This window comes from Chelonia mydas, chromosome 4, assembly GCF_015237465.2.
Source record: "Chelonia mydas isolate rCheMyd1 chromosome 4, rCheMyd1.pri.v2, whole genome shotgun sequence".
In the NCBI taxonomy this organism is placed as follows: domain Eukaryota; kingdom Metazoa; phylum Chordata; order Testudines; family Cheloniidae; genus Chelonia; species Chelonia mydas.
The window spans coordinates 17,228,427-17,255,306 of record NC_057852.1 but is presented as its reverse complement, the minus strand read 5'-3'; the positions used below and the strand labels follow the sequence as shown (position 1 = coordinate 17,255,306).

At 41.9% G+C, this 26,880-nt stretch overlaps 1 protein-coding gene across 3 annotated transcripts in view; it reads left to right on the top strand.

Moving 5' to 3' along the window:
- ANTXR2 (ANTXR cell adhesion molecule 2) overlaps positions 1-26,880 on the top strand; it is a 173,596-nt gene that overhangs the window by 28,479 nt on the left and 118,237 nt on the right. For all 3 annotated transcript variants that reach the window (XM_037896746.2, XM_037896745.2, XM_043545278.1), the window contains 3 exons: positions 11,789-11,849; positions 13,502-13,597; positions 17,936-18,005. In XM_037896746.2, the coding sequence (XP_037752674.1) occupies positions 11,789-11,849; positions 13,502-13,597; positions 17,936-18,005 (227 nt within the window). The remainder of the gene's footprint in view (positions 1-11,788; positions 11,850-13,501; positions 13,598-17,935; positions 18,006-26,880) is intronic.

Here is a 26,880-nt window from a genome sequence, read left to right as displayed (position 1 = left end):
AAAGAGAGAAGCCTCGGTTCTCATATCACTTACCCCAATATACACTGATGTCAGTGCAATTATTCGTGATTTACACTGGTATGAGGGGAAGCGATAGTAGCAGCTTGTTGCAGACAACAGGGGATCCAGAGGAGAAGGTGCTTGCCCAAGCAGCGTCAAGGCTGTGACAAGACTGAAATGAGGCAAGTGTAGCACAAAGAGGTGGCTGAGAGGGGAGTTCCTAAAGGCTAGAAGCAATGGTGATCTCTATTTTACTTGGGCTGCCTTTTCATAGCTCGTCAGTTCAGCTTCTGTTTTTATGCAACTGCTAATATGATTATTGGTGTAGGTGTTTTCCCCCACCCCCAGCTGAAATATTTTTAACCAAACATGGTACTGTTTTTAATTTACTCAGCTTTAGGCTCCTCTGGGTTCAGTGTACAGGGTCAAGAACTGACTGTGTGTCTGTCAAATGCCTCTGATTGAATTAAATCCTATATGAATGAAGTAGAATGGCTAACCACTGTGCTGCTTTATAAAGTGTACAGTGAGGTAAACACGAGGCTGCGGAACAGGAAGGGTTAGAGCAGAAACTGTGTAGAGCTACACACTGCAGACATCCAGTCTAACTACTGTACTTATAAACCGCTTATTTGGAAACCAGTTCAGTAGAAAGGAATTGCCCCCAAATTCAAGGGCTGACATAGCTGTTGGGCTTTTTTCAGAGGCTTTAAATAATGTCTAGTTGTGAACTTGCACGGAGCTTCAGATATCCCTGAAGGAGCTGAACTTCTCCTGCACATAACCCTCCTCTGTCTTGGCTGCAGCTGCAGTTACTTGAGAACGAGACGTGATAAACTACGACTGTGGAACTTTCAACTTATCAACTTTCCAGAACAGAAAAAGTTTCTTAAAAAAAGAGAGAAAAAACTAAGCAGTCGGTCACAGTCCAAAAGAGTCTGATTACCAAAAGCCTATGTATTAACGAGTTAGTAAACCCAGATCAGACAAGCTTGTAATAATATTAGATAGATTATTCTATGTAGTGGCCATACAAGGGACACTGTTTCTTAAAATTGAGCACATCCGAAGTACTGCACTTCTATGACAGAATTGGGTGTGCACCTTAGTCTTGGCATATGACTTTAAAACCCTGATCCAGCAAGGCACCTGAGCATGTGCTTGACTTTAAACCAGTGTGTATTCCCAGTGAAGTCAGTGGGACTGTTTACACGCTAAAAGTTAAGTATGTGGTTAAGTGTTCTGCTAGATCAGGACCTAAACTCCCAACCTCCTGGCTGAGAGGCAAAATTGGACTGAACCATAACAGCACAACTGAGGCCTGGTCTACAGTAGCAAATTAGGTCACTATAACTATGTCTCAGAGGGATGCAGGTAAACCAACCTAACCCACGGTGCAGACAGTGCTAGGTCGATAGGAGAATTCCCATCGTTCAGTCCTGATGTAATGTTATGAAGTCAGTGGAGTTACAGCAGAGATGAGTTGGTGCTCATGTGCCCATGGGTTATCTTGCATATCTTTACTCTGATAAACCGTATGGACTCAGAAGTGCTTAGCCCCTTATTACTAATAAACACTTCTGACTGTGAAAACTATTTTGTAGATTATCCATTCACTTAATGGCCATATGTGACTTCATGAAAGTTCCAGCTTTGTTGCCTCGAACTGTCTCTTGAGATCTCTGCAGTGTCTCTCTCTTGACGCTGAACATGTGATGTATTGATGCTGTTTGCTTTTAAGATCGCAGTGATAATGCTATTCTTTAAAATGGCAGGTTTCAGAGTAGCAGCTGTGTTAGTCTGCTAATATTTAAAATTCTTTAAAATGCATCCTTTAGCTGCTGGAAAGGACAAGGAATTTGCTGTTCACCTGCTCAGCCAAATAAATTGTGTGTGTTTGGGAGAAGGGCAGGGGATGTTCCTACTACTCCCAGCTTCCTGGCTTCTGCCAGATGTGTCTCTGGGTCGGGTTCTCAGATACACAACCTCTCTTTCATGGTTTGGGTCCTTTTCTCCCATGAATAGTTCCTGTTGCTGATTGTGCTATTGCTCAGAGTGACACTGATGTGATTCTTTGTTCTGATTTACAACTCTGAATAGCTGTGTGAAACTGATCACATCCTTGTTAATCTCACTCTGCTTCTTTTTTTGTGAGATGGGAGGAGGAGCAGCGGAAGTGCTTGTTGTTATAGTTTGCAGATTCAGGAAGACTTCCCTGCATTGGCTGACATTGGAAGGTTATCTTCCAGCCATCGAGGGTAGAAACGTAATCGTTTTCAACAATGAAGATTTAATTCTGCAGAAGTAGATGGTTTTAACTGCTCACTTGTCATGGCACGTTTATTGCTCGCTGCTGGTGAATGGGCAAGTGAATGTTTAAAGCCCTGACCATTTTCATGGAGGACCCAATTCTCATGATAACTAAGGGCATGGTTTCTAAAGTGGGCTAATTGGTCCATGCAGACCCTGCTGGTGTGCACTAAAGGTTCCTTAGTGCACTTTAATGTAGTGCTGTTGCAAACAATACTATGTTAAAGCACACCAGCAGGGTCTACACCGGCCGGTTAAAGCACAACATGTTAGTGCGCTTTAGAAATCACACCCGTTTAGAGCATATCACACCCCCCGCATGTAGATAATCCCTACGGCTGCTTAAAGTGGGTGTAAAGTACATTTACCCTCACTTTAGAACCCCTTCACATTTACAGAATGGTGCAACACGTCTAAATGAGGATCAGGCCCTTTAATTGTCTTGTTGCCCTGCAAAATCCGACTGCGGATCAGACCTGGTGATGTATTTCCTATCGTCAACCAGTGAATGCATGTTATGTCCCCACAAGTGGTGGTGGTTATATTGAGGCAGCATCCAAAGACTCCAGTCAGTATCAAGGCCCTAGTGTGCGATAATCTGTCTGGGCATGCATAGGGTAGCATGGTCTCTGCACTCAAGAACTTACAGTTTAAAAAGAGATGAGGGGGGGGGGCAGAGTGATCAGAGGGGTGATGGGCACAGGTCTTGTTAGTGCCATTTCTTTTTCTTTTCTTAAAATTGTACGTAAGGGAAAAGAAAACGTTGCATTATGTGCAGGAAAAATGAAGAAGTTAGTTTGTTGAGCCATGGAAATCCCCGAATTTCCTGAAATTTTAGCTTATGCAGAAAGTTTGTGGTATAAGCTCCCCGCTCTGATATTTGTAGTCCCTACCATCCCCTCCACTTCGATAGCAGCCTGTGCCCCTGTATTCAGGCCGGGGTCCAAGAGCTGCATGTACGTCTATGGAGTACCCTGGAGGTGCTCCTCCAGATCCTAGAAGATTTCCATGAGTGGGGACAGGGCTGGAGGGAATGGGGCTAAAGGGAATAGTGAGTCTCTACTTGATTCTACACTCTGGGCTATGGGAAAATATGTGTTTGTGGGGCAGCTGGCAGTCAGGGAATTCCTTGGATGCAAGGCCTTTATGTGCAGGGGAAAATAGGGCTCTGTATATGGCATGGAACTCTGGAAGTAGAATAGATGACATCAGCTCCTTGAGTCTCTCCCCTGCATGCAACTATATCAAGGAAGTTTACAGTTGTTTGAATTTATTGTAAGTCGGCAGAGTACTTATTCAAGCAGAGTCCTATTCAAGGATGACCTTATATAGTAATTATGTCAACTTGAATTGTGTGCAGTGAATTTGTAAATAATGAATTTGCAGCACAAAATCATTCTGCTTCATTGTCCTGAGCCAGGAAAGAATGGACTTCAAAATTACGGATTGTCTTTTGACGGTGGCATCGCAGTGTTGCGGACCTATTGCACTTTCTGTTGTGCCTGAGTTTTCCACAACAAGTGAGTTTCAGAATAGATTTTTCAAAAAGGGGAATGAAACTATTTATCTGTTCATTTGCACGTTACACTCTTTCAGGTAAATTGGAGCAATGGGCGAAAATGCAAAAACACAGTTCAGGTCATTCACTATGGGGCAAATCCTGCCCATCCTCCTTGGTCCGAGAGAATTCCAGGTGTAGCAAAACCGTCGTGGTTCACCTGCAGGAGGAATTTTCAATAAGCACTCTGTGTTGGCCAAACTCCGCTCCTTGTGAAGTCTATGGTAAAACTCCCATTGACTTGAATGAGAGTAAAGTAGGCCAATGCTGGGTGCTTTGGAAAATCCTACCCTATTTGAGGTGGGAGGAGGATTTGGGTGGACTGCTCAAGGCCTGTGTCGGGGTTCCCTGTGTGGGGAGGTGCAGGAGTGTTTAGTTGTGGGACAAGGGAGGGCCAGTTAAGGTGTGGGAGTTCTGTGTGGATCTACGGCTAGCATATCCTCTGTCCATTGATATCCCATATGGCTGGGGACTACTACAGGCTCTGGCCTTCAGTGTGAGCCCTGCAGGGAGATCTGCAGCCTGGCCTGTGGGGGAGGATGTATTTCTTAAGGGGCTAGGCAAAGTCCGTTGAAATCAATGGAAGTAATTGGGATTTGGCTCAGGTTCCCTGTGCATACCTAACAATGGATGGGGCACCAAGGAGACAAATTATCAAACCTAGTTTGGATCAAAGAGTTTGACAGTATTTAGATATTTTTTTTAAAAAAGGAAAGGCATGAGCATTTTAGTGAAGTGTAGGTGCGCTTTGTTGACTTCTATGAAATAACACTGGAGAAGGATGAAGAAGAGAGAGAACCAGAAAAAAGAGTGGGGGGCAGAGACAAAAGTCGGGGGTGGGGGGAAAGAAAGGATAAGACATTCCCATACATCCTTTTAAGGGGCAAATCTCTCTCTCTCTCTCTCTCTCTCCTGAGTGTGACAGAATTAGTGTGACTTGCCTATCTTTGAAGACATTTTCTTTTTCCCATTATGATGGCTAGTCCAGTTGCCTTACACTTAGATGAGCAGCCCCGTGAAGTCATTGGCACTGCTCATGTTCATGGGTAGGAGTAGCAGGATTTGCCCCGTTACCTGGATGATCCTTCTCACTTCCACTCTGTGGAAGATGGGGAATCTGGCCCTGTGTGTAAGTATTGCTGTGAAGGAATGACCAGATTTCTGGTAAAATGGGAGAATTGAAGCAGGAAGGGAAAACTTATTTTTGAGGAAAGACAATAGGCTGATGTTTCTGTTTCCAGTGAGGTCCCATATGTTTGTAATATCAAATGATTACAGGGCGGTTTTTTTCTTTTTTTTTAAATTCTGCTCCTCAGGGGTGTGTATGTGAGGTGATTGTTGCTTCACAGAAGGAAGTTTAGGGATGATAAAGTAGTTTTCTGTAATGCTGTTACTTTTTTTAGCACAGGCCATTAGGGACTGAAGATTTTTGAAGGTTGGGAACAGCCTAGTTTGAATGTCCTAGAGACAGCAAGGTTAAGTACCTTTACATTGCAAGTCAAAGCGAGCCATGCAGGTTTTATCCTTTAGGAAACCACTTGGCCTTCATATCGAGAGTTAAGAAATAAAGTTGAGGAATCGTGCACACCCAGACGTGTCTTTGCCAAGAACTTTTGAAGCTCTTGGGGAAGAATGGGGGCTTTCTCAAGCCAAGTGAAAGAAAAGAATAGTTTAAGTTATGGAAATTTTGTGTCAAGGCAACTGTTTACTTCTAATGACAGTATTTAAAAAAAAAAAAATCTTTTCACACTTGGAGTCAGATTGTCCCAGCAGGACATCTACTGTTGGAATTGTGAAATAGCTGGTGCCAAGGGGGTGAACATAGCCTGAACTCTTTACTAACACTCATTTTTTGTGCCTCAGATCTGATAAATCTCTCTAAGCCGTATCTTTATCCATATCTGCTTTTGTGCTTTTCGGTTTTAAGAAAAAAAGGAAATTGGCACATGCAGCTATTTTGTAATTGTCCCCGCTTGGTCCTGGGTCTGGAATGCAGCAATAGAAACCACCAGCAAACAGGGTGGAGTAATAAAAACAAAACCTAAAAGGAGGTGTGAGGGAGGGAGTTTTTCTGACTTAAAGGTGCCAGATGCACAAGCACACGGAGAGAATCTTGACGAATTGCTGTAGGCTGGGATTTTCAAAAGTGCAGTATGATCACCTGTTCTGTTCACTCCCTCTGGGACACCTGGCATTGGCCGTTGTCGGAAGACAGTAGGGCTGTTCTTATGTGTTGCCCCAATCCTTCTCCCATTGTTTCTGGTAACAATCCCATTGACTCTTATGAGAGCAGGGTTAGGCCAATACTGAGCACTTTTGAAGATCCGACCTTTAGTATACAAGGCCCCAACCCTGCAAACAGTCAGACATGTGTTTAACTTTAAGCAGATGAATAGTCCAATTGACTTAAATAGGCCTATTCATGAGAGTAAATTTCCTTATAAGAAAAAACAGTGCTTTTACCGTGAATTTTTAACTTAAGGAGTACCATGCTTTATTTCATTTCCTCACTTTTTTTTTTCTAAAAGAAAAAGGGAAAAATGCCCATATTCAATAATAATCCCGTTTAAATGGTCTCCACCTTTTCAAGTCCACACCTGGGTGAGGTGAGTAGAGTTAGTAGGAGGCAGAATGTGCCCAGAAGTCACTGAGATGAACGGAGTTGGAAGTGTTCACATGCTTGCTGCTGCTATTGTGGGACCAAATGTGTTTTTAATTTGATGGCTCTGTATTGGAACAAGAAAAAAAGAGACCCAGATTCTTCCCTGTGCAACAGTCACTTTGCACTGCATCACCATTGCAAAGCCTAAAAGCCAGGGTAGCCAGCAAAGAAGGATCATCGGTGATGAGACTCTTCTGATGGTGTAGAGCCAGTGTTGCTGTTCCTGCATCACTCTGCCTGCCTGAAGCCAGTTTAGTGGGTGTGGCAGGGCCTTTGGTGTGCTCTGACAATCCTTGGCTGTTGTAACAGGTCTCTTAGGACCACTGGCAGCTGGCGTAAGCTAGAGCAGCTTTTTGGCTGCTGTAATGAATATTAATCATTGAACAAAACTGGAGCTCTTCCTTGCCAAATTTACTGTTACACAACTGTGAAACCCAATTTAAATGTATATTGGATTTAAGAGGATGAGATTAACTGGCTACACACTGAGAAAATTGCTACATAGTATGGCTGAGTGAAGATGGCACCAGAATGGGATTCAGGAAGGCTGGGTTCAATTCCTAGTCAGGCAGAACTTGGGCAGGTTATTTAATCTACCTGGTGCCCCCGTTGCTTCTCTGGTACCTGGGGATGGTACCTCCCTAACTTACAGGGCTGTTGTGAGGATAATAAAGTCGATTATTGGTTGTGAGGTGCTTAGATACTGTAGTAATAGATTTATCTCTTGCAACATATGAACATGTTGGGGGCTCGATATGTCTCTCCCCTTCCATGACTGTAATCCTGCTTAGCCTGGCAGAACCAGCTTGTACTTTTGACTGACTGATTCTTGCGGTTTCCACTTAATCTACCATTGAGTGGTCCAAAAAAAAATATTAGGTGTTGAGGAGACTGTATCTGAATGACGTCCACCCGACTTAAACAATGTAGCTGTATCGGTCCTAGGATATTAGCGAGACAAGGCGGTTGACGTAATATCTTTTATTGGACCAACTTCTTGTCTCTCTTGCCAACAGAAGTTGGTCCAGTAAAAGATATTACCAAATCCACGTGACTTGGCAGGCTCGTTGTATGCGGTCACAAAATTGGACCCATGTCAGAGCTAGATTTATGATTCAGTTAAACATAGGATTAAAGACTCAATACCTACAGACACTTTTGTGGTCTTTTGGATGCCTATGGATGGATTGGCACGGTGTCTGCTCATGAGCTGGCTGGGGCTTTGTCTCATGGAGTAAGAACTAGGGGCGGGTCTACACTGAAAACTTACATTGCCATAGCCACCTCTCTCTGGGGTGTGAGACCTACCCCTCTGTAGACGCAAGGCAGGTGGAAGAATTCTTCTGTCGACCTAGCTCTCAGGGAGGTGCACTACCTTCAGCAAAGAGAGAGCCCCTCCTGTTGTTATAGTTAGTGTCCACATTGCATAGTGGCAGCTGTAGAATTTTAAGTGTAGACACAGACTAGGCAACAGTGGGTTTATATGACTGGACTGTAGAGAACTTCCAGGACCATTTCTTTTGCAGGAAATTTATCTGTGACTGTGATAGATACTGGAATAGTGTCTCATGCTCCTTGACACAGGAGCACAGTGGCTGATACCACTAGGAAGTGGATTTTTCAAGCCCTCGCCAAGTGGTCAAGAATGGTTGGTTTTCATGCTGTTTTTGTGTGTGCCAAAAGAGAGAAAGAAAATAGTTTGTCATTCCTGAGATAAAACCCTGTTTGTGGCAAATAGCCAGGAAGGTGGGTTATGTGTGTCCTTTTCACAAACAGGCAAAATAACCGTTGATCTCTCATGATCCACAGCCTTTGAATGATGATATTTGGAGCTCAGGCAGATAGAAGGAGTAAAAATGTTGAAATTTGTCTCAATGTGGCTGTTATCCACTGATAACTTTTTCTCCTGTATGGATTAATGTTCTCTTTGAACATGCTCATTTGGGTGATTTTTTTTATCATCCTTTCAGGGCATGTAGGAAAACCTGTGTTTCCATACTGTGACAAAGTTCCTCCTCTACCTTGGTGGGTCTTGCGCTTATTGGCAGATTTGCTCGCCTCAGAGATTCACAGCAGCCCTCAGTTGGGCCGTTTTCGTGAACCCACAGTCCAGGTCAACTCCTCCTGTGTCTGACCAGGAGTTGGGAGATATGGGGGGAACCCGGGCCCGCCCTCTACTCCGGGTTCTAGCTCAGGGCCCTGTGGAATGCAGCTGTCTAGAGGGCCTCCTGGAACAGCTGTGCGACACCTACAACTCCCTGGGCTACTTCCCCATGGCCTCTTCCCAACACCTTCTTTATCCTCACCACAGGACCTTACTCCTGGTGTCCGATAATGCTTGTACTCCTCAGTCCTTCAGCAGTACGCGTTCTCACTCTCAGCTCCTAGCGCCTCTTGCTCCCAGCTCCTCGCATGCATGCCACAAACTGAAGTGAGCTCCTTTTTAAACCCAGGTGCCCTGATTAGCCTGCCTTAATTGATTCTAGCAGCTTCTTAATTGGCTTCAGGTGTTCTAATCAGCCTGTCTGTCTTAATTGTTTCCAGAAAATTCCTGATTGTTCTGGAACCTTCCCTGTTGCCTTACCCAGGGAAAAGGGACCTACTCAACCTGGGGCTAATATATCTGCCTTCTATCACTCTCCTGTAGCCATCTGGCCGACCCTGTCACGATACCTGTCAACCCTTAAGCCTGCCTGTTTGTGACAAAAGCAATCAAAATGTGTGACAATGACCAGTATGTGTAATACCTGTGTTTTCTTTGCATGTCTTGCCAGAATTGCAAGAAAATCCTGGTTTTTAAACTATAAAACCTGTTTTAAGGATGTTTTTTTCATGGTATGAATTAAACATTTAAAAACAGAACACTGGAAAATCAGATTCCATCATGTAGAACTTGAAGGACCTCTGTTCGTGAGTCATCAGTAGTGTTGGAACGCGTATACGTCACATGCCAGCACTGATCTCTACCACCTGAGCTAAAGGAGAACAATTATTCGGTTGTGGACCAGCTACAAACATTTTGACAGCAACTTACACTAGTATTTGCTAGACATCAGTGGAATGCTGGAGACTGGGAATCTTGGGTTCTGGACTCTGGTAGGGTGTCAAGGTTCCTTCCCCACTCTGAACTCTAGGGTACAGACCTAGACCTGCATGAAAGACCCCATAAGCTTATTCTTACCAGCTTAGGTTAAAAACCTCCCCAAGGTACAAACTTTGCCTTGTCCTTGAACCAGTATGCTGCCACCACCAAGAGTTTTAAACAAAGAACAGGGAAAGAGCCCACTTGGAGATGTCTTCCCGCAAAATATTCCCCCAAGCCCTACACCCCCTTTCCTGGGGAAGGCTTGATTATAATATCCTCACCAATTGGTACAGGTAAACACAGACCCAAACCCTTGGCTCTTAAGAACAATGAAAAATCAATCAGGTTCTTAAAAGAAGAATTTTATTCAAAGAAAAGGTAAAAGAATCACCTCTGTAAAATCAGGATGGTAAATACTTTACAGGGTAATCGGATACAAAACATAGAGAATCCCTCTAGGCAAAACCTTAAGTTACAAAAAGACACAAAAACAGGAATACATATTCCCTCCAGCACAGCTTATTTTACAAGCCATTAAACAAAAGAAAATCTAACACATTTTCTAGCTAGATTACTTACTAACTTTACAGGAGTTGGAAGGCTTACATTCCTGATCTGTTCCCAGCAAAAGCATCGCACAGACAGCCCAAACCCTTTGTCCCCCTCCCTCTCCAGATTTGAAAGAATCTTGTCCCCTCATTGGCCATTTTGGGTCAGGTGCCAGCGGGGTTACCTTAGCTGCTTAACCCTTTACAAGTGAAAGGATTTTGCCTCTGGCCAGGAGGGATTTTATAGCACTGTATACAGAAAGGTGGTTACCCTTTCCTTTATATTTATGACTGGGGGAGTGTTGACTAATGGTTAACATGGTAGTTGCAAACAGCCTTGCAACAGGATAGCCAGACTTTCTATAGATATGCTAGGTGGCTGAGTTGGGTAAGACTGAGGGCTGCCATCGTAGAGACCTGGGTTCTAGTCCTAGCTCTGCCTTAATGATCTTGTTTTTTAGCCTTGTCAGTCAACCTGTTTGTAAAATGTGGGATGATACCTTGTCCTAGAAATGAGTCACACACAAAGCATTAGTTAATAAAAAGGACTCTGAGATGCACAGACATATAAAGAGCAGTCAGTAGAGGTGAGATCAGAAACTTTGGTCTTCTGGCTCCCAGCTGAGTGCACCTTCCCCTAGATTTACGAGCATTCTGTATGTGAATCATTCTCTCCCTCATCTCTGGGTGAGCATTGGTTGATTTGTTGGTGTAGCAGAAAAGGCTGCCTGGTTCAGCTGAAATGCAGAATCTCCCGTAAAATCCAATACCCTTGAGAGTTCTGGGCATTCCTGTTCTGCTCTGCATGGGGATTAATGCCAAAACTTGGTATATGTGCTTTGACACTGACCCAAAGCCCATTGAAAGACTCCCATTGACTTCACTGGGCTTTGGATCAGGCACTTTTGGATTGTACGTTAGGATTAGGATCCATAGGAAATAAATTTAGGAAGCTGCACAGAAATTCCAAGGACAAAACCAGACATTAATATTTGTTCTGAATAGAGTCCCAAGTTAATATATTAGTCCCTGTGGTACAACGCTTAGGAAATATTACAGAATAAACAGGTGTGTCAGAATTTGCAAGATCGGGTCCTTATTTTTATTGCAGAAACATGCATCGTGTTCTCACAGAGCACATACATGTGAAATCAGTACATTTTAAAAAAATATATGCATGTGACAGGGGACCCACTGCTCCCATCCTCAAAGGCAGGGGAAGAAAAGGCTTCTCTTCCCAGTGAACTCCCTTTTGTCTGGGCCTATCAGACTTTTTCTCTCTTCTGCTTCTTCCCCCACTGCACTTTCTTCCTGTGCTCTTTGATCCGGTCTTCTTCTTAATGGACCAGTTAGCTCATTAGCTGCCCAATCACGATCCGACATGGTAATCAGGAACTCCTCTCCTTAATCAGGCCCTCCCTGTGGCCTAATTGGTTTAAACAGTGACCAGAGTGTCGGTTGCGTTGCTGATTCCGAGCACTCTGTCCCATTGCATTTGTGAAAAACATGTGCATTGTTCATTCTTGTCTCACTGTTCGGTGTGATCTCAGTTGCTGATGGTGTATTTCGAAATCTTATTCATATTTTGATATTCTCTCCTCTCCCCCTCCCTCCACCCCCAATAGATACTGAAGAAGTCATGCACAGAGATTTTATCTTTGGAACCATCAAGTGTCTGCGTGGGACGTAAGTGATTAGAAATGGAAAATAATATACAAATAATTATGATAGTGCTGTTTTCCTCTTTGTGTAAAATGTGTAGCTAAAACTCCACTAGACAGAAAAGGAATTAAGGAAGGATTGGATTCTTCCTTCTCCCTCCCTATTGGGATGGTTGTTCTCGAACTCCTCCACTTGTAGCCTAGGATAAATGCAGTGTAAGAATTTTGGGGGATGGACAAACAGCTCCCACTCTCAATCCTATGTCTGGCAACTCCATGTTGTCCAGTGAATGACAAACTGAGCAATGTTGTTACTATCATTATTAGTAATTATTTGTATTGAGATAGCATCTAGGAGTCCAGTCATGGACTAGACTCTGTACAAAGCACTGTACAAACACACTATAGTCATAGTCCAGAAACTCATGTGGCAGTACATTGCACATTCTCTAAACCACCATGCTGGTCTCAAAGTCATACATTTTACTACCCAATTGTCCACCTTAAAGGTATATGCAATTTTCCATATCATATGAAATGGATCAAGTTACATTTCAAGTCACAGAAATATGTTATGTAAACAAATACTGTAACCTTGTAATTAGTCAAAAGAAATCAGAATTACAGTAAATCAGTTCCTTCACTAAGAGACTAGCAGAATCTGTCATAGAAGCTATACTGTTGTTCTTGCATTCAGGGTAATGATATATTCACATGTAACTCCATGTACAGCTGCTATGATCATTTTTGATTTTAAAAATCCTGATAAGTGTAATCACATACATTCATCATAATTTTCACTATGCCATGGACATATGGACTTTCAACTTTTTTCCATGTGATTCTGAAAACAGCAGTTTGCTGATTTTGTATTACTAGAAGAAATATATGTTAAAATGCTAGAGAATAATTACACAAAATTGCAGGCCAGACTTGAAAGGCAGTGCAAGTGTTAATTTCCCCTGAGTCTGACCTATTCCTAACTTTTTTTCTTTGCCTCTTTCTGATTTCACAATCCACATATGCTTTGAATTCAGGCAAAATAAGGTTATTGCAAAATCTTGTTGTTCTGTTGTTTTGTAAAAAAAAAAAAAAAAATTACAAAAGTGACTGGATTATTTGATTCCGAGCAATGGTTTAAATAAGTAAAGACTCTTTAGTCACTCAAAGAGAACTTCATGATCACCGTCCAATTTTCAGAACAAATTCAAGCCAGCCGATATCCGATGCTCTCAAAGGGCCTGATGCAAAGTGCATTGAAGTCAACAGGAGTCTTTCCACTGACTCCAAAGAGTTTTGTCTCAAGCCCATATACCTTATATTGTAGGGCTCAATAAGAACTTGTAGGCTTGCTGTGCTCTACATAATATCTTGTTTGTGGGGCTGAGACTCATGAAGTTGACCTTTCTATTGCAGAGCATGAGGATATGGCCTCGCCTTAGTTGCTAGGTGGTCTTATGCATTTCAAAGTCCTTTAAGCATGGAAACTAAACTACTCTCTTACTGCAGACTGGTTCTCTCTAGGGGAAATGTGAGGCACACTGGGGCACTGTAGCAAGGCGGCATGAGTAGGTTTCCAGTGTTACTGCCTCTGCGGTTCCTGTTTTGTAGCTAGATGACTTGTATAAACCAGGCATCTGCCACGCCCACTCAAGGCTGATAATTTTGTGTTTTCAGAGGAGTTTCATGTTGTCCTCAGTGGAAGTGGCTTCACACTGGGCAGAAGACAAGATAATGTTACTTGCACCTACCATATAAATGGCACCACCATTAGTAAGTATGAAAGTCTAAGATAAACTGCAGTGAATCCAGGATAAATCACCACAAGTGTCTGTCATATAAGTTTATTTTTACTGTTGTGAATTTTCTCTGTCACTTCTCTATTTTATGCAAATCAGAAGGGAGGAGGGATGAAGTGAAATAATAAAGGAGGGCACTGGGATGGCTCACAGGACTGGTAATGGGATATAAGTGTTTTTGCCTCTTGGTCAGTGATTTTGAATCCAGTCCAGGTTGGTATTAACGGCAGGCTGTTGTTAATGTTTAGCCGTCCAGCAGCCTGTAGGAAATAAGTTGGTGGTGTCAGTCGAGCTCCTAATGGGCAGGTGTCAGCAGAGAGGCCAAGGAATGGGCCCACATTCTCAGCCCAAGAGGTGGTTGTTCCAGGTCACACTTGAGTTACATTGGTGGCTTGTGTTGTCATTGTCAAAGTGTCACCTGTTTGAGGTACACAGAAGCAAATCCAGTTCCATATAAAAATGCTGGACATCCCTGCCTGGCTGTGGAACCGCTGTGGTTCTGCTCAAGGAGGTGGCTAAGCCACATGGATTATGCAGGAAATGCGTGCCTCTTTTGGCACGGGGTCCAGCATAAAAGTATTAGCTTTATTAGTATAAGCACCAGTATAAAAGTACTTATTCCAGTTCAGGAAGCAGACTAAGCTATACCAGAGTAAGGCACCTTTACGCTGATGTAACAGTGTTCACACTAGGGCTTTCACTGCTATAACTATTTTGTTTATAACAAAAAAAATCACACTCCTAACTGAAATAATTATGCTGGTAAAACTTTTAAGTGTAGACCAGGCCTAAGAAAAGCAACAAGAGAGAGGGAAAAGTGTTTTGCAAAATGCATTAGTGCATACAAGTTTTAACTGATTGTACATCAGGATAGACCTACATGGGTTATATAACAATTATTTCACTTTTGATGGTAAGAGGTAATGGGAACATTGTAGTGCAAATATTATGCAAAGGTGAGAGTACATAATAAGATTAACAGAATGGTATGAAAATTATTTTAACATTGCCATAATTTGTGTAAAAATAATTGACATAAGTGACCTGCTGGAGCTCTGCTGTGAAATTCCCAATAATTATAGCAAATAATTAGATCTGTGCATGAAAGTTCTGCTCAGCAATTTGAAAAATGAACTCTACACAGCCATAGGGTGTGGATAGCAGTGGCTTAATGTGCTAGTTTCACCTCGAGGATTTGTGTATAAAAAAGGTGATTGCAAATAAAAACACATTTCTGTGTGCATGTTTCAGTACCAAGGGAACAGTTTTCTACATTATATTTTTTGCTTTTATTAATATTCATAATTGGCCAGATCCAACAGTGTTTAGTTCTTACTCAGGCAAAACTCCAGTTGACTTCATTGGGAGTGATGCCCGAGTGAAGGACTGCAGGAGTTAATCCATAGTCAGAAAAGCTCTTAATGAGAGAGCGAGCAGATTTAATTTTACACAGCTCTTAGAAATTTCAGTTAAACAAATATCATAAGGGAAAGAGAATGTAAAATTTCAGGAAAACACTCAGGGCCTGATTCTTTGTTGCCCTTCATCTTGTGTGGTCATTTGCACCAGTGCAAAGGGAATATAAAAAGCTTCTGTTTTGATTCAGTAATGTTTTCACCCACTTTGTTCTGGTACAAATGACTACAAGTTGGGCCCTCCTAGTAAACATCCGCTATTTTTGGTGTTCGGGAACCAAAGTGAATAGCTAATGGATTTTGCCTTACAAAGTAAATATCCTTAAAAATAAACCATGATTGAGAAATGAGTTAAGAGTAGGCGTATAGAATAAAACACAAGGATTTTGAGTAGTTTCTAGTTTATACAATGCACTCACTTTTCCCCAGATTCCTATCTTACTGTACACAAATGTGTTTCCATCACATTTGTTCCACTCTTCAGGATATGAGGTCCTGATCACATGTGTTTGTTAAAGATCTCGCAGAACAGTTTGTAAGAGTAAATGTGCTAGCCCAGGTGGTCTGGCTAAAGTCAAAGGGGGTAATTACATTCTGTCTATATAAATTGTCCTTCAATTTCAACTGAATATGACATTCTGACTTCCTGTCATAAACTTGTGCTGATTTGCTCTGACTGTAGAGTATAAATAAGTTGCTGTGATCTAGGTCAGAAGTGGCTACCATTCAGAGGAGGGTGGAGTAATTCTTGCACATGTGACTACAGTATTCTGGTAAAACGCAATTATCCAGAAGGCTTGGGGAACATCTGAAACATTTAGATCATTGTAGATGCAGAGGAACAAAATTGACTTTCTTTGTTCTTTATCCACATTTCAGTTTTGGGAGAAATATCTGAAGGTTTTGGAAATATGGGTACTTTGGATATGAATATTTGCATCTACATGCAGACCAGCTGCCTAGTGGTTAGGACTCCGGTGTTCTATTCCTGTCTCTGCCACTGACTTGTTCTGTGACCACGGGCAATTCACCTAACGTCGCCATGTCTCAGTTTACCCATCTAAAATAGCAATAATATTACAGACTTTCCTCCGTTTTAGCATTTATTACTAATAATGCTACTACCAACATGCAGTGCCAGAAGTGCTACTGATGCATGACATCAGATGTTGTTAGCTCTTCTAGAATTATAGGCCAGTAACATTAGGCACTAGGGGCCTGATTCTCTGATGCACTGCACCTTGTTCGGTCATTTACACTCTTGCAAAGTGGATGCAAAACACTACTAAACCAGAATGATAGTATTTTACACCCTGGTGTAAATAACACCACCAGATACAGGAGTGGCTTGGTGGTGTGCTGCATGGTGCTGCCACGTTGCCTGGGGCAGGGTAGTTTTATACCAGAACGCAAGCAGAAGAGAATGACAAAAACCTAACGTGGGCTGACGGTGCTTTGAGCATGGGCAGCAAGAAGAGGAGGAAGACAGCCCCATGAAGGGTACTGAGTGAGTTTCCTCCTCCCAGTAAACTCCCACTACCCGTAAGCCTAATGAAAGAGGGGGTGAGAATATACACTTGAGTAAGTGTTGATCAGGGTGAACAGTAGTGATAGAATTGAGCCCTGTTTGTGTTGCACACACACTGTCTTCCTACTTTGGGGTTGCCTGTAGGACTGACCTGGGGGCAAACAATAATTTTGTAGGATTGTTTGGTTTTAGATGTTCGATTTGGCGGGTTTGTTTTCTAACATTTGTAAAGAATTATTACCAAATGACTACTAAACTATAAAATGTAACCTTAAGGCAAAAGCATGTGGCCATGTGCTAATTACTCCACCGCCCCCCGCCCCCCCTCCATTGCAGCTAGCCCCAGTTCTGGCATGAGCAGTTGGTGCAGAATGTGCCACCTACAGATGTAATGTGCATCTTCCACGACCTAGCAACAGCTTCCTCAACCGTCTCTAAGCCATTTGCATATCTGGCTTTATTGATCTGCAGGGTGGAATTGCCTCAGAGCTTACTCCTGCAGATAGGTGGTTTCCTGATTGTGTGCTGAGTTGTGCCTTTAAGGCCCAGTCCCAGTACGGCACTGCCCAATGTGAGTTATGAGAGGGACTTTGCCTCCAGGTGTCAGACCTCCTCCCAGAGTCCTTTGCTACACATGATGGTACAGCTCCGTTTGCCCTTTAGAGAGTGTTGCATAGGCCAAGTGTGTATGGGGGTGGGTGGGACAATGGCCTTCCTCTCTGACCTCTCCCACCTCTTTTGGGGTATCTTGCACTCCAGGGGATGGGTGGAAGGACTGCAGTGTTTCCCTACTGCTGTGCAGGGGCTTCTTGTGTCCTTCCATTACCCTTTAGCACCTGCAGAGCAAAGCCTGACATTATGGTAGTTAACCTTGAGCTATAGATAAAAACGCATACTTTGTAAAGCAGCCATGCTTTGGCGAGAGCTTTGGGATCCTTCAGAATGAGAAACGCTACAGAATTGTAAGTCATTGTAATAATGGTCGTTGGCTATAATGGATAGAAATTAGGAGTACAGGCCTGCTTATAAGAACCCGCCCTTCATCTTCTAATTAGTAGTGACTCTGTCAATATTATTAAAAACACTTTCTCACTAAACCCCAGTTCAAGACTGCACTAAAGCTCACACTTAACTTGAAGCAGTCACTGGCACTTAAAGTTAAGCCTAGGCACAAGTGTTGTCCTGTGGATTTACACACAAGTGCCTTCCTGAATTGGGGCCTGAATAACTTACAAGTCAGGGCAGCTTTGAATCAAACCAATATCCGAAATTCATTGAAGAAAACTAGATTGCATCATATTCAGACATGTCAGCTTCCCATGTAACTACAGTGCAATATGTTACGTTCATGTGATGCTTTCTTTTTCAGATGAAAAACCAGTAAGGGTGGAATCCAGTTTTATGCTCTGTCCAGCACCTGTCCTACATAAAAGTGGCCAGTAAGTACTTGGTGAAAGCTTTGTTCTGTATCTATATCCACTGATGCGGAATTTAATTGTGTGGGGTTTTGGTTAAAGGCAATTCTATTTTTCTTCCTTGTGTTATTTCCCTCGTGTATTTTCCAGCTTTGGAATGGACTTTAAATAGTCAGCTGCGTCCAAACTGATTTGGACGGTGCTTTAAAAATGAATATTCAGCTAGTTTATTAAATCCTGAAAAGGTCTGGCTTGTCATAAGTTTTATGCAGATTAGCTACTCTTTAATAGGACTTAAGATGCTTTCTTCTGGATAATCTTTGGGCTCATTGTTAAACCTCTGACATTATCAGTGACACTTACAAGCTATTATTAAAATTATGTGTCAGGATATGTACCACTGCTCAACATGTAATGATAAAAGGAGGCACTAATTTAACAACTGCAGCAGTCTTCTAACAACATCATGGTCTAAACCGGCCTTATTCTAGAAGTCACTGGCTGTACGTTATTTCTACAGCCTTGAAATCTCCACCTCCCAACTTCAGACATGCCCTAGGCTTTTAAGATCACTTTCGCTTAAACTTAATTTCTTTTACTTAGGTTTTCTGTTTAATGCTACCATGCTCATCAGGAATCAGAACTGTGTGGCGATTATAATTAGCTGTCAGGCCTTTACACTGTAAGGGGGGAAGACTCTCCAACCATTAACCCTTAGAGGAGAACAACTACTACAGTAGGAAAGAGGAGTTTGGGATGAGCTTTCTGTTACTAAGCCAGTACTCGGAACAGTAGTTTACTGTCTTAGGGGGCTTCGCTGGCCCCGTAGCATGTGTTTAAAATGTTTCTCTGAATCAGGATGTGTAAGGTGCTGGCTTATCTGCAGCCCATGAAGGATCCACTGTCACACCCAGAGTCTCTTTCTTGGCACAGTTTTACTTCGCAAACACAAAAACACCCTGGGCTACAGCTCTCAGGGGATTTTCCCCTTTGCCTTTCTCAGCCCCTCCTGTTTCTGGACCTTTGGTAGGATCCTTCTGTGCTCTTTTAACTGAGCACTGCCTGCCAGGGCTTTCTCCTCTTTTTCTGCATTACTCCAGCTTCCCACTGCCTCCTCTCCCAGGGAACTTCTGCCATGCCTGCCTCTGGCAGCTCTCCTCTGCTTACTGACTGCCTGGCTCTTTTTAGCCCCAGGTACTGCCCTGCCCTACTAATAGCTGACTATTGGATGCACATCTGTTTTGTGTATTGAATGGCGGTTTGGAGGAGAAAAGTTGCAAATGAGTAAACTAAAATACTTTCAAGGGATGAGCTGCAGTGGAGGGGTGAGAGGGAGCTTGCATTATTTTATAATGGTGGAGAAATGTTGAGAATTAGGTTTTGGGGAGAGGGGATGAGTTTGTAATCCAGTTATGATGATGTGCTGGCGAAGAAATTTGCTTTTTCATGACTGTATGTGATGTTGATGTGTCGTAACCAAGATGCCCGTTTGTTAGAGCAGTTCTGCTCGGATATGACTCCAGTGTAATTCCCACTGATTTCAGTGGAGTTTGGCTGGCATATCACTGGAGTAATGCGGCAGCCAATAAGGCCCTGAATCTGCAGCCATAGCAAAACAGATTTTGATCTCAGCTAAGATGAATTGACATCATGCAGAGCTATGAGAAAACCAATTTGATCATCAGGAAGGCATAAATTAATCGGGTTTAAAAACTCATCCCCTCCTCACCATGCATAGTAAAACTGGAGTAATGCAGTGGTAACTCAGGCCCACAATGTAGCATAAATACAGGAAATCCTGAACTTGTAACTAATCACCACCATAGCTAGTACTAGCCTGACACTATGGCAGTTGAACATGAAATGCACAGAATATTGATCGATCGATATTAAAACACAGTGTAAAGTATATGAACATGCTGTATTTTTGTTGTTCAGGAAAGGGCTTGTTGGGCTGTGAAGTGTCACAGCAGAAGACAACATGCCATATTGTAATTGCAAGGCAAACAAAGTACCTAACTGCAGGGCAGTTCTTTCCAGCAGCGTTCAGAGGAAATACAAGCTGTAGACTAAAATATGTACAGATTCGACATAGCACCGCTTTGGAAAAGTTATCCAGCTATAACATGTACGTCCAAAACACTGCATGGAAGAAAAAGTCACAGGTTTTGGCCTAAAGATAAGCAGTACGCGGCAAGTCAAAAGATTGACAGCTATGAAAGAAATGTACATATTTGAACTCTTGACTTTCCATTGGCACAGCTCAGACGGTTGTTGGATACCTCCCAGTAATTCCTTATGTAGTGGATCTAATATTACTTCCTAATATAGCAGCAATCTGCATGCTGTCTTCTGGAGTTCTTTTTAATGGAATTAGAAATGTTATATAGATTAAGTACAACAAAATATCAGACTAAGTTCATTTTGTAATTTAACTTGCCTTGAGTTGTTTCCTATGTGGATGGGGGGGGAGGAATACAGTAGTTTCCCCCTTCATTTTTCCTCTTCGGTACTTACACAATCTTTAATTTTTGTAGGCTGATGAATTAAAAACGTTTATAAGTACGGCAACATCTATACGGAGCTTGAAGAGGCTAAAAATTCTTAAAATAAATCCATTTGGTTGGCAAACCACTGGTTTTATTGGATTAATGCCAAACATATTTCTGTTCTCTCTATATCTGGCTGCTGGCTGTAGTTTGTTAGATACCCACAAAATACTGCCTGGAGATTTATAGTGTGGCATTTCTGACAAAGTGGTACATTTTTAGATAGCAGCATGAAGCAGGGTGATGTGGCAGAGTCAGCTGATGTGGCAGTGTGCATACAAAATTCCCCTTCATCACAGTTATAGATGGTATGCAAAATGATGTGTGTACCCAGATAAACTTTTTTTTTTTTTGGTAGGTACCTGGTGTGCTAAAAGGAGATGTGACTTGGGATTTTTCTGTCTGTAAATATGAAGCACTGTGTTATGCGTAACTAAGAGCTCAGGGTGAAATTCACACCTGGGCAGAAGGCATGAGGCCTGTGCACCACTTAAGTCACCATGAAAACAGCTAAATTGGGACTTAAATTCACTGAGAGTGAAATTCACCCCTGAGCGGAGGAGGTCAGCAGCATAGGTATGAGTTTTACATGAGTATTTCTGTTTGATGGTTCTTGTTACTTTTTCATTTAAAAGTGAATTGAATTGAAAACAAAAACTGATCAATAACTCAGAGCAGTTATAGAATCTACATTTAGGGCCAAGCTTGCCCCTGGTTTTAACTAGTGGAGTTGAACCATTCATTCCAGATTCACCAAATTGGCACAATTTATATGGAGGTATAAATTGCCATTTGCCCTACATTGGATTCTCTGTCCATAAGGGACAGTTTTAATTCCTGTTGAGGACTCCATAGGAGCCCATCTGGTGGAGTGCACTGAACCCCATCTGTCCTGACTATGCTTCCTTCCCAGGCACCGTTATCCATGTTTTGCAGTGTGCTGGTCCCTAGTGGGCCTCCTGGTGGGGATGGAGGTTGCATTCGCTTTGTGCCACAGAACCTTCCCTCTCCCCCAGCAGATTTGGGGCTTTCAGGGACCTGTGCCTGAGTTTATGTTAGCTGATGCTAATGTAAACCCTGGCTGCTTCTGCCCAAATGTCTGACCCTTAGAGTTTTTTAAAAAAAATGATACCCAATTACATTTTTAAATAAAATATTTGAAAACCATCTCCCCTTCTTTTTAACTGCTGAAGCCTGAACTTAATTTTCCATGATTCTCCTTTTGTAGCTGCAGGATATCATAAGCAGCTAAAGCAGAGCAGAGATTTCCCCTTCCTTCCTTCCTTGCTGTAGATATTTCTGATGTCATCCATCCTTGCAGAGAAAACCCAGAGCCTTTGACTCAGCTTCTCGAAGGCTTGCACAGGAGGAACTGATGTCTGTTTTAAAATAAATTATTGTTATTAATATCTCTTTTTATTTCTACTCCTTTAATAGGCAGGTTTTCAAATGCAGGCTTTGAAAATATCTTTGTAGTTGTACCCAGCACAAACAAAGGGTTCCCATTCTTTGAAGTCAGTGGCAAAATTCCCATTGACTTCACTGGAACCAGAGGCAAGACCATAGTTTTCTACCTTTTTAGCATCTTAAACAGCTTTTGAAGTCATCTCAACTCAGCTTCCGCATTTCAGCTGATGTGTATGCAGAGGAGATGGCAATAATAAGATCAAATAACTTTTAAATTGAAGCAGTGCTCCCACACAGTACCGTATTTTATTGAAATTAAACAATCTGAGTAAATATCTACTGACATAAAAGTTCAATTTCCTGGTTTACATGAGTTATGTATACTCTAGTTTCTTGCTGAAAGATTACAGTAATAGATTTGGGATGTACAAGCTCTTCAGGCTAAAATCCTGCTTGGTTTACTCATGCAAGTATTGCTGTAAATAGGGCAAGCAGGATTTGGCCTGTGCAATGAATTCCAGGCTTTTGTTTAAATGGAAGTAATTGAGAGGTTGTAGAGTAATCGTTGCAATCAAAATAGACTGGCAGAGAAGTACAGGGCTTCCCATAATGCAGCTGCAGCATCATTGGCATGCTTCCAGAATGGATACTGTGCTTTACATATTCTGCATTTAAACTGACACAGCGTATTTGTACTTAGCTCATGCCATAAAGTGAAATCAGAATGTAGGTCTCAGTTCAGCAAGGTATTTAAGCATGTGCCTAACTTTAAACACATTGAATAGTTCTGTTGAAGGCATGGTGTTGCTCACATATTTAAAATTGGTTATGTGCTTAAGTACCTTGCTGAATAGGGACAATATGCATGCATGCATGCATGCATGCTAATAAGTGTGTGTGTGGGGGGGTAATAGTGACAAAGATAAAAGAAGGGATCTCTGAAAGGTCTGATCTTATTTAATAATTTTATTAATGATCTTGAAGTGGAGCTTATTTATGTAATTCTCAAATGACTCTGAATAGGAAGGTTTTGTATATGAAGACAGAAAAAGATTACAGTGGCATTTAAAGACTTTAGAAACAGTAGCAAAAATAAGAAAACAAAATTTAATTTGGGAAAATGCAAGCTAATGTGTATGGGATGAGATAAAGCAAAATACAGATGTTCAGTTGGTGGGAGAAACCGAAAAAAGCAGCAATATTGAAGAGACTTAGAGTGATGGAAGATGGCAAATTATATCTGAAATTACCCGGCAGCCCAAAAGGTCAACTCCATTTTGAGTTGCAGGCCCAGAGGCACATCATATTATGGAGAAGTGAAATGATGATAATTCCTCTCGATACAGGTCTACACCTGGAGATTTTGCATTCAGTTGTGGGAACTTCATAATCAGAAAGCTACTGACAAACTAGACAGATTTCAGGGAAGAGGCAAGGGACTGACCTGTGAAGAAAGGGGATGTAACTAGGAGTAAGGGGCCAAAATTAAGAAAGAAGAAGTTTATGATAAATATCAGGACAATCTTGCGGGCAGCCAGAGTTATCAGACTGGCATTGCCTAAGGGAACTGGTGGAAGCTGCATCACTTGGTACAAAACACTGATAAATGTACAGAAGGGAACTAACTTGAGTTTTCAGGGAGATACGTTGACTGATGTACTAGGTGGTTTCCATCTTTAAATTATTTGGGCCAGATTCTGCCACACCCTTCCATTGAGTTTCCTTTGCTCTGCATGTTCCCATTGATTTCAGTGGGATTCCTTGTGGAGTTAAGTTCTGTTCAGCATAAGTAAGTGGCAGAATCTGTTTGCTTTTATGAACAAAGCAGAGCACCAAAATTAAGATACATTTAGACGTAGACTGGTTTGTCTGAGTGTAGGGGCAGCCTTAGTCCTCTTGCTCCCCTGAGCTTATGGAGACCTAGTCGCAATGCAGAGATAACATGGGCTGACTGCACTGCATGCTGTGGTTATAATGACCTGACTTGCTCTGTCTTCAACTGATGTTGGCTTCATTTCTGGGTCTTATCGCTTACGATGTCCTGTCCAAAATGAATCGCGATAGTGGTCTAAGACAAAGGGAGAGGAAGATCCAAGTAAAGTGTTGTTGTGGTGGGGTAGGAAGGTAAAAGTTCGATTGTATGTATCCCCAAAATTGTACTTCAGTTCCAGTTTTGGAACATCTTTCTTACATTCGAACCTTTAGTCTGAAAAACACTTACATAAAGAGGCATGCAGGAGAGGGAGGCTTTAAATTGTTACAGCTGATCAGTTTGTTTTTAATATATAGTGACCAGTTTGAAGATCATTGGAAGGAGCACAAGATAGGATACTTTTCCTGGTAAATAATTGTAAAGGTATTTTGTACAGGCGTCACCCCAGTAATTAGCTAGAGAAAATGAAACAAATTATCAAGTAAGTCATGTAAAACACAGGAGGTCATTGTATCGCTGGGGCTCTTTTAAAAAACTTTTATAATAGTTAATTGTCCCAAAAGGGCAACAAACGTGGTGGAAAATGATTTTGCGTGCTGCTAAGATTGCGTGAACCAGCTAGTGCTCAGGACTTGGTTTGATATTTTTGAACTGCAAGTACCAATTGAGAACATGCTTTTAGTTGGATATTAACCAGACTCCCCGACAAGAGGAGCTTGTGTCATTGAAATCTTTGTTCTTCCTGTTGACAGCAGCTGCTTCGTTTGTTTTTTCACTCACTTGTGAATGCTAGGGAAGCTCAGAAGAACCTATGAAACAAAAACAGCATTGTGCAGCCTTACACTGCCATTCCTCAGGTCCTTAATTTTAATGTTTCTTTCTTTTGGGCCGTCCCTCTTCCTTCCCTTGACCATTTCTTTGTAATTCAGTTCTGTCTCAATCCTTTCATATAAAAAATCACAGAAAAGAGTCAGAAAAAATCTGAGTTAAATAATACAGACAAAAAGCCTGTACATTAGTTATAGAGGATTTCAGAACATAGCCTAATTGGGATTTTGAAGTCTAATTTTTTTCCCATTTCCAGAGTACAATATCTTACAAATTTCTAAAACTGTTTTCTAGGATGAAAAAACGAATATTCTACTGGCATTTTCCCTTGAGAAATTCAATGATTTGTCCTAATTTCTTTTGAACTGATTAGGAAATAAGTCCTACTTAGTCTTATTAGGTCCTTGATGGTTAAGGACCATCTTGCTTTTCCTTTTTGCGGGTTCCCCCATTTCTCCTGATCTTTGTTGTTTTTCCTTTATTTAAACAGTTTGTCCTCAAACCTGGACCGACTCATTTATTTTCTTTTCTGTTTTTTGGCGGCATGTGACATCACAGACAGGCATATGTATTTTCTCACCCTCTGGTCTGTAGTGAAAGTTTGTGGGAACGTGCTACTTGCATCCCTGAAGCACAGATTTAAGAAAGAATTAACTGCTCTGAGCAAAAGGTTTACTAGCTTTTTGCTCTGAGTCACATCTGTAAAAGGTCTTTCATTTCTGGGTTGTATTTTGTTTAAAATTTCTTTGAAATTTATCAGTTTATTACAAAATTAAAAAAAAAAAGATGAAAATCAATGCAAAAAATTAACTTCACAGTATTCTGGGTAAATATTGGGGTTAATATCTGGGGAGAGGAGGCCAGAATAAAACTAACAAATAGAGAAAAGTAAGAATATTGAAAGTAAAAGCAGTTTGAGCCTTTATCTTTTTATTTTCTTTTTAAAATAGTTTACTGTTGTTACGCTTGATATAAGGGGCTTCAGTACAAATTCCAAAAGATCTAAGTACTGTCGACTCTCTCAGCAATTTTTTCAAATGGTCTCTTCTAAGGCCTGCTCTCGCTCCTGCAGGCCTAGAAAATAGTCTCTCCACGTCAGCCTGGTGGGACACTGAGGATGCAGGAAGCAGCCTGGTTCATAAACACATCTACCCAGTGATCCAAAACTTGGGTGAAAATTGGTTTAAAAACAATGAAGGATAGCTTTTGTAAAACCTGGGAATGCTTTGGGAAAAATTGGTAAAAACGGAAAACGAAGGGCCTTGCCTATCTAGCGCTTCAAAAAATGGAAATTTAGTAATTATGAAAGGAGCCAAATTAATAAACCAAGTTATTAATATTATTATCTGGTATTGACTTAACTTCTAGAGACCTCAACTTAGATTGGGGTTCCATTGTGCTGGTCACCGTGCAAACACAGAGTAGAGACAGTCCCTGCCTTGAAGAGCTGACAGTCTACATTGTCAGGAGAGAAAAAGGGTGGGGGAAGGGAAGTCCCCATTTTACAGATGCGGGAATTGAGGCATGGAGAGATTTTAAATGATTTTCCCAAGATCACACAGGGAGTCTGTGGCAAAACTGCGAATTTTACCTACATCTCCTGAGTCCTAATCCACAGAGTAAAATCCTTTATGCACAGAACAGTTACAGCTCTGCAGTAGTCAGTGATGCCAGCCATATAATGCACCAAACTTTGACCCAGGGGAGTTTAATTATAGGGGTGAAAGGGGCTTTCAACCTCCATGACTATTCAGTCTCTCTGGTATGGAGAATTGTGCGTTTTTGTGGGTGTGAATGTGAATGCTGCTTCACTAAGGGTTTGTCTACACTGCAATGAAAAACCCGTGGCTGGCTTGTGCCAGCTGACTTGGGCTTTTGGGGATCGGGCTATGGGGCTGTTTAATTGCAGTGCAGACGTTCGGTCTTGGGCTGGAGCCTGGGATCCAGGATCCTGCAAGGTAAGAGGGTCCCAGAGCTGGGGTTGCAGCTCTAGCCTGAATGTCTACACCACTATCAAACAGCCCCGCGAGCCCGAGCTCCATGAGCCTGAGTCAGCTGGCACGGTACTATATTCTCAGCCCAGCTCTAACTGCATGTGTAGACATACCCTAAGAGCTGGGCTGAGAATATAGTTAAGTCCTGGAATAGGCTTTCAGGGGAGGTTTTGGTGTCCCCGTCGTTG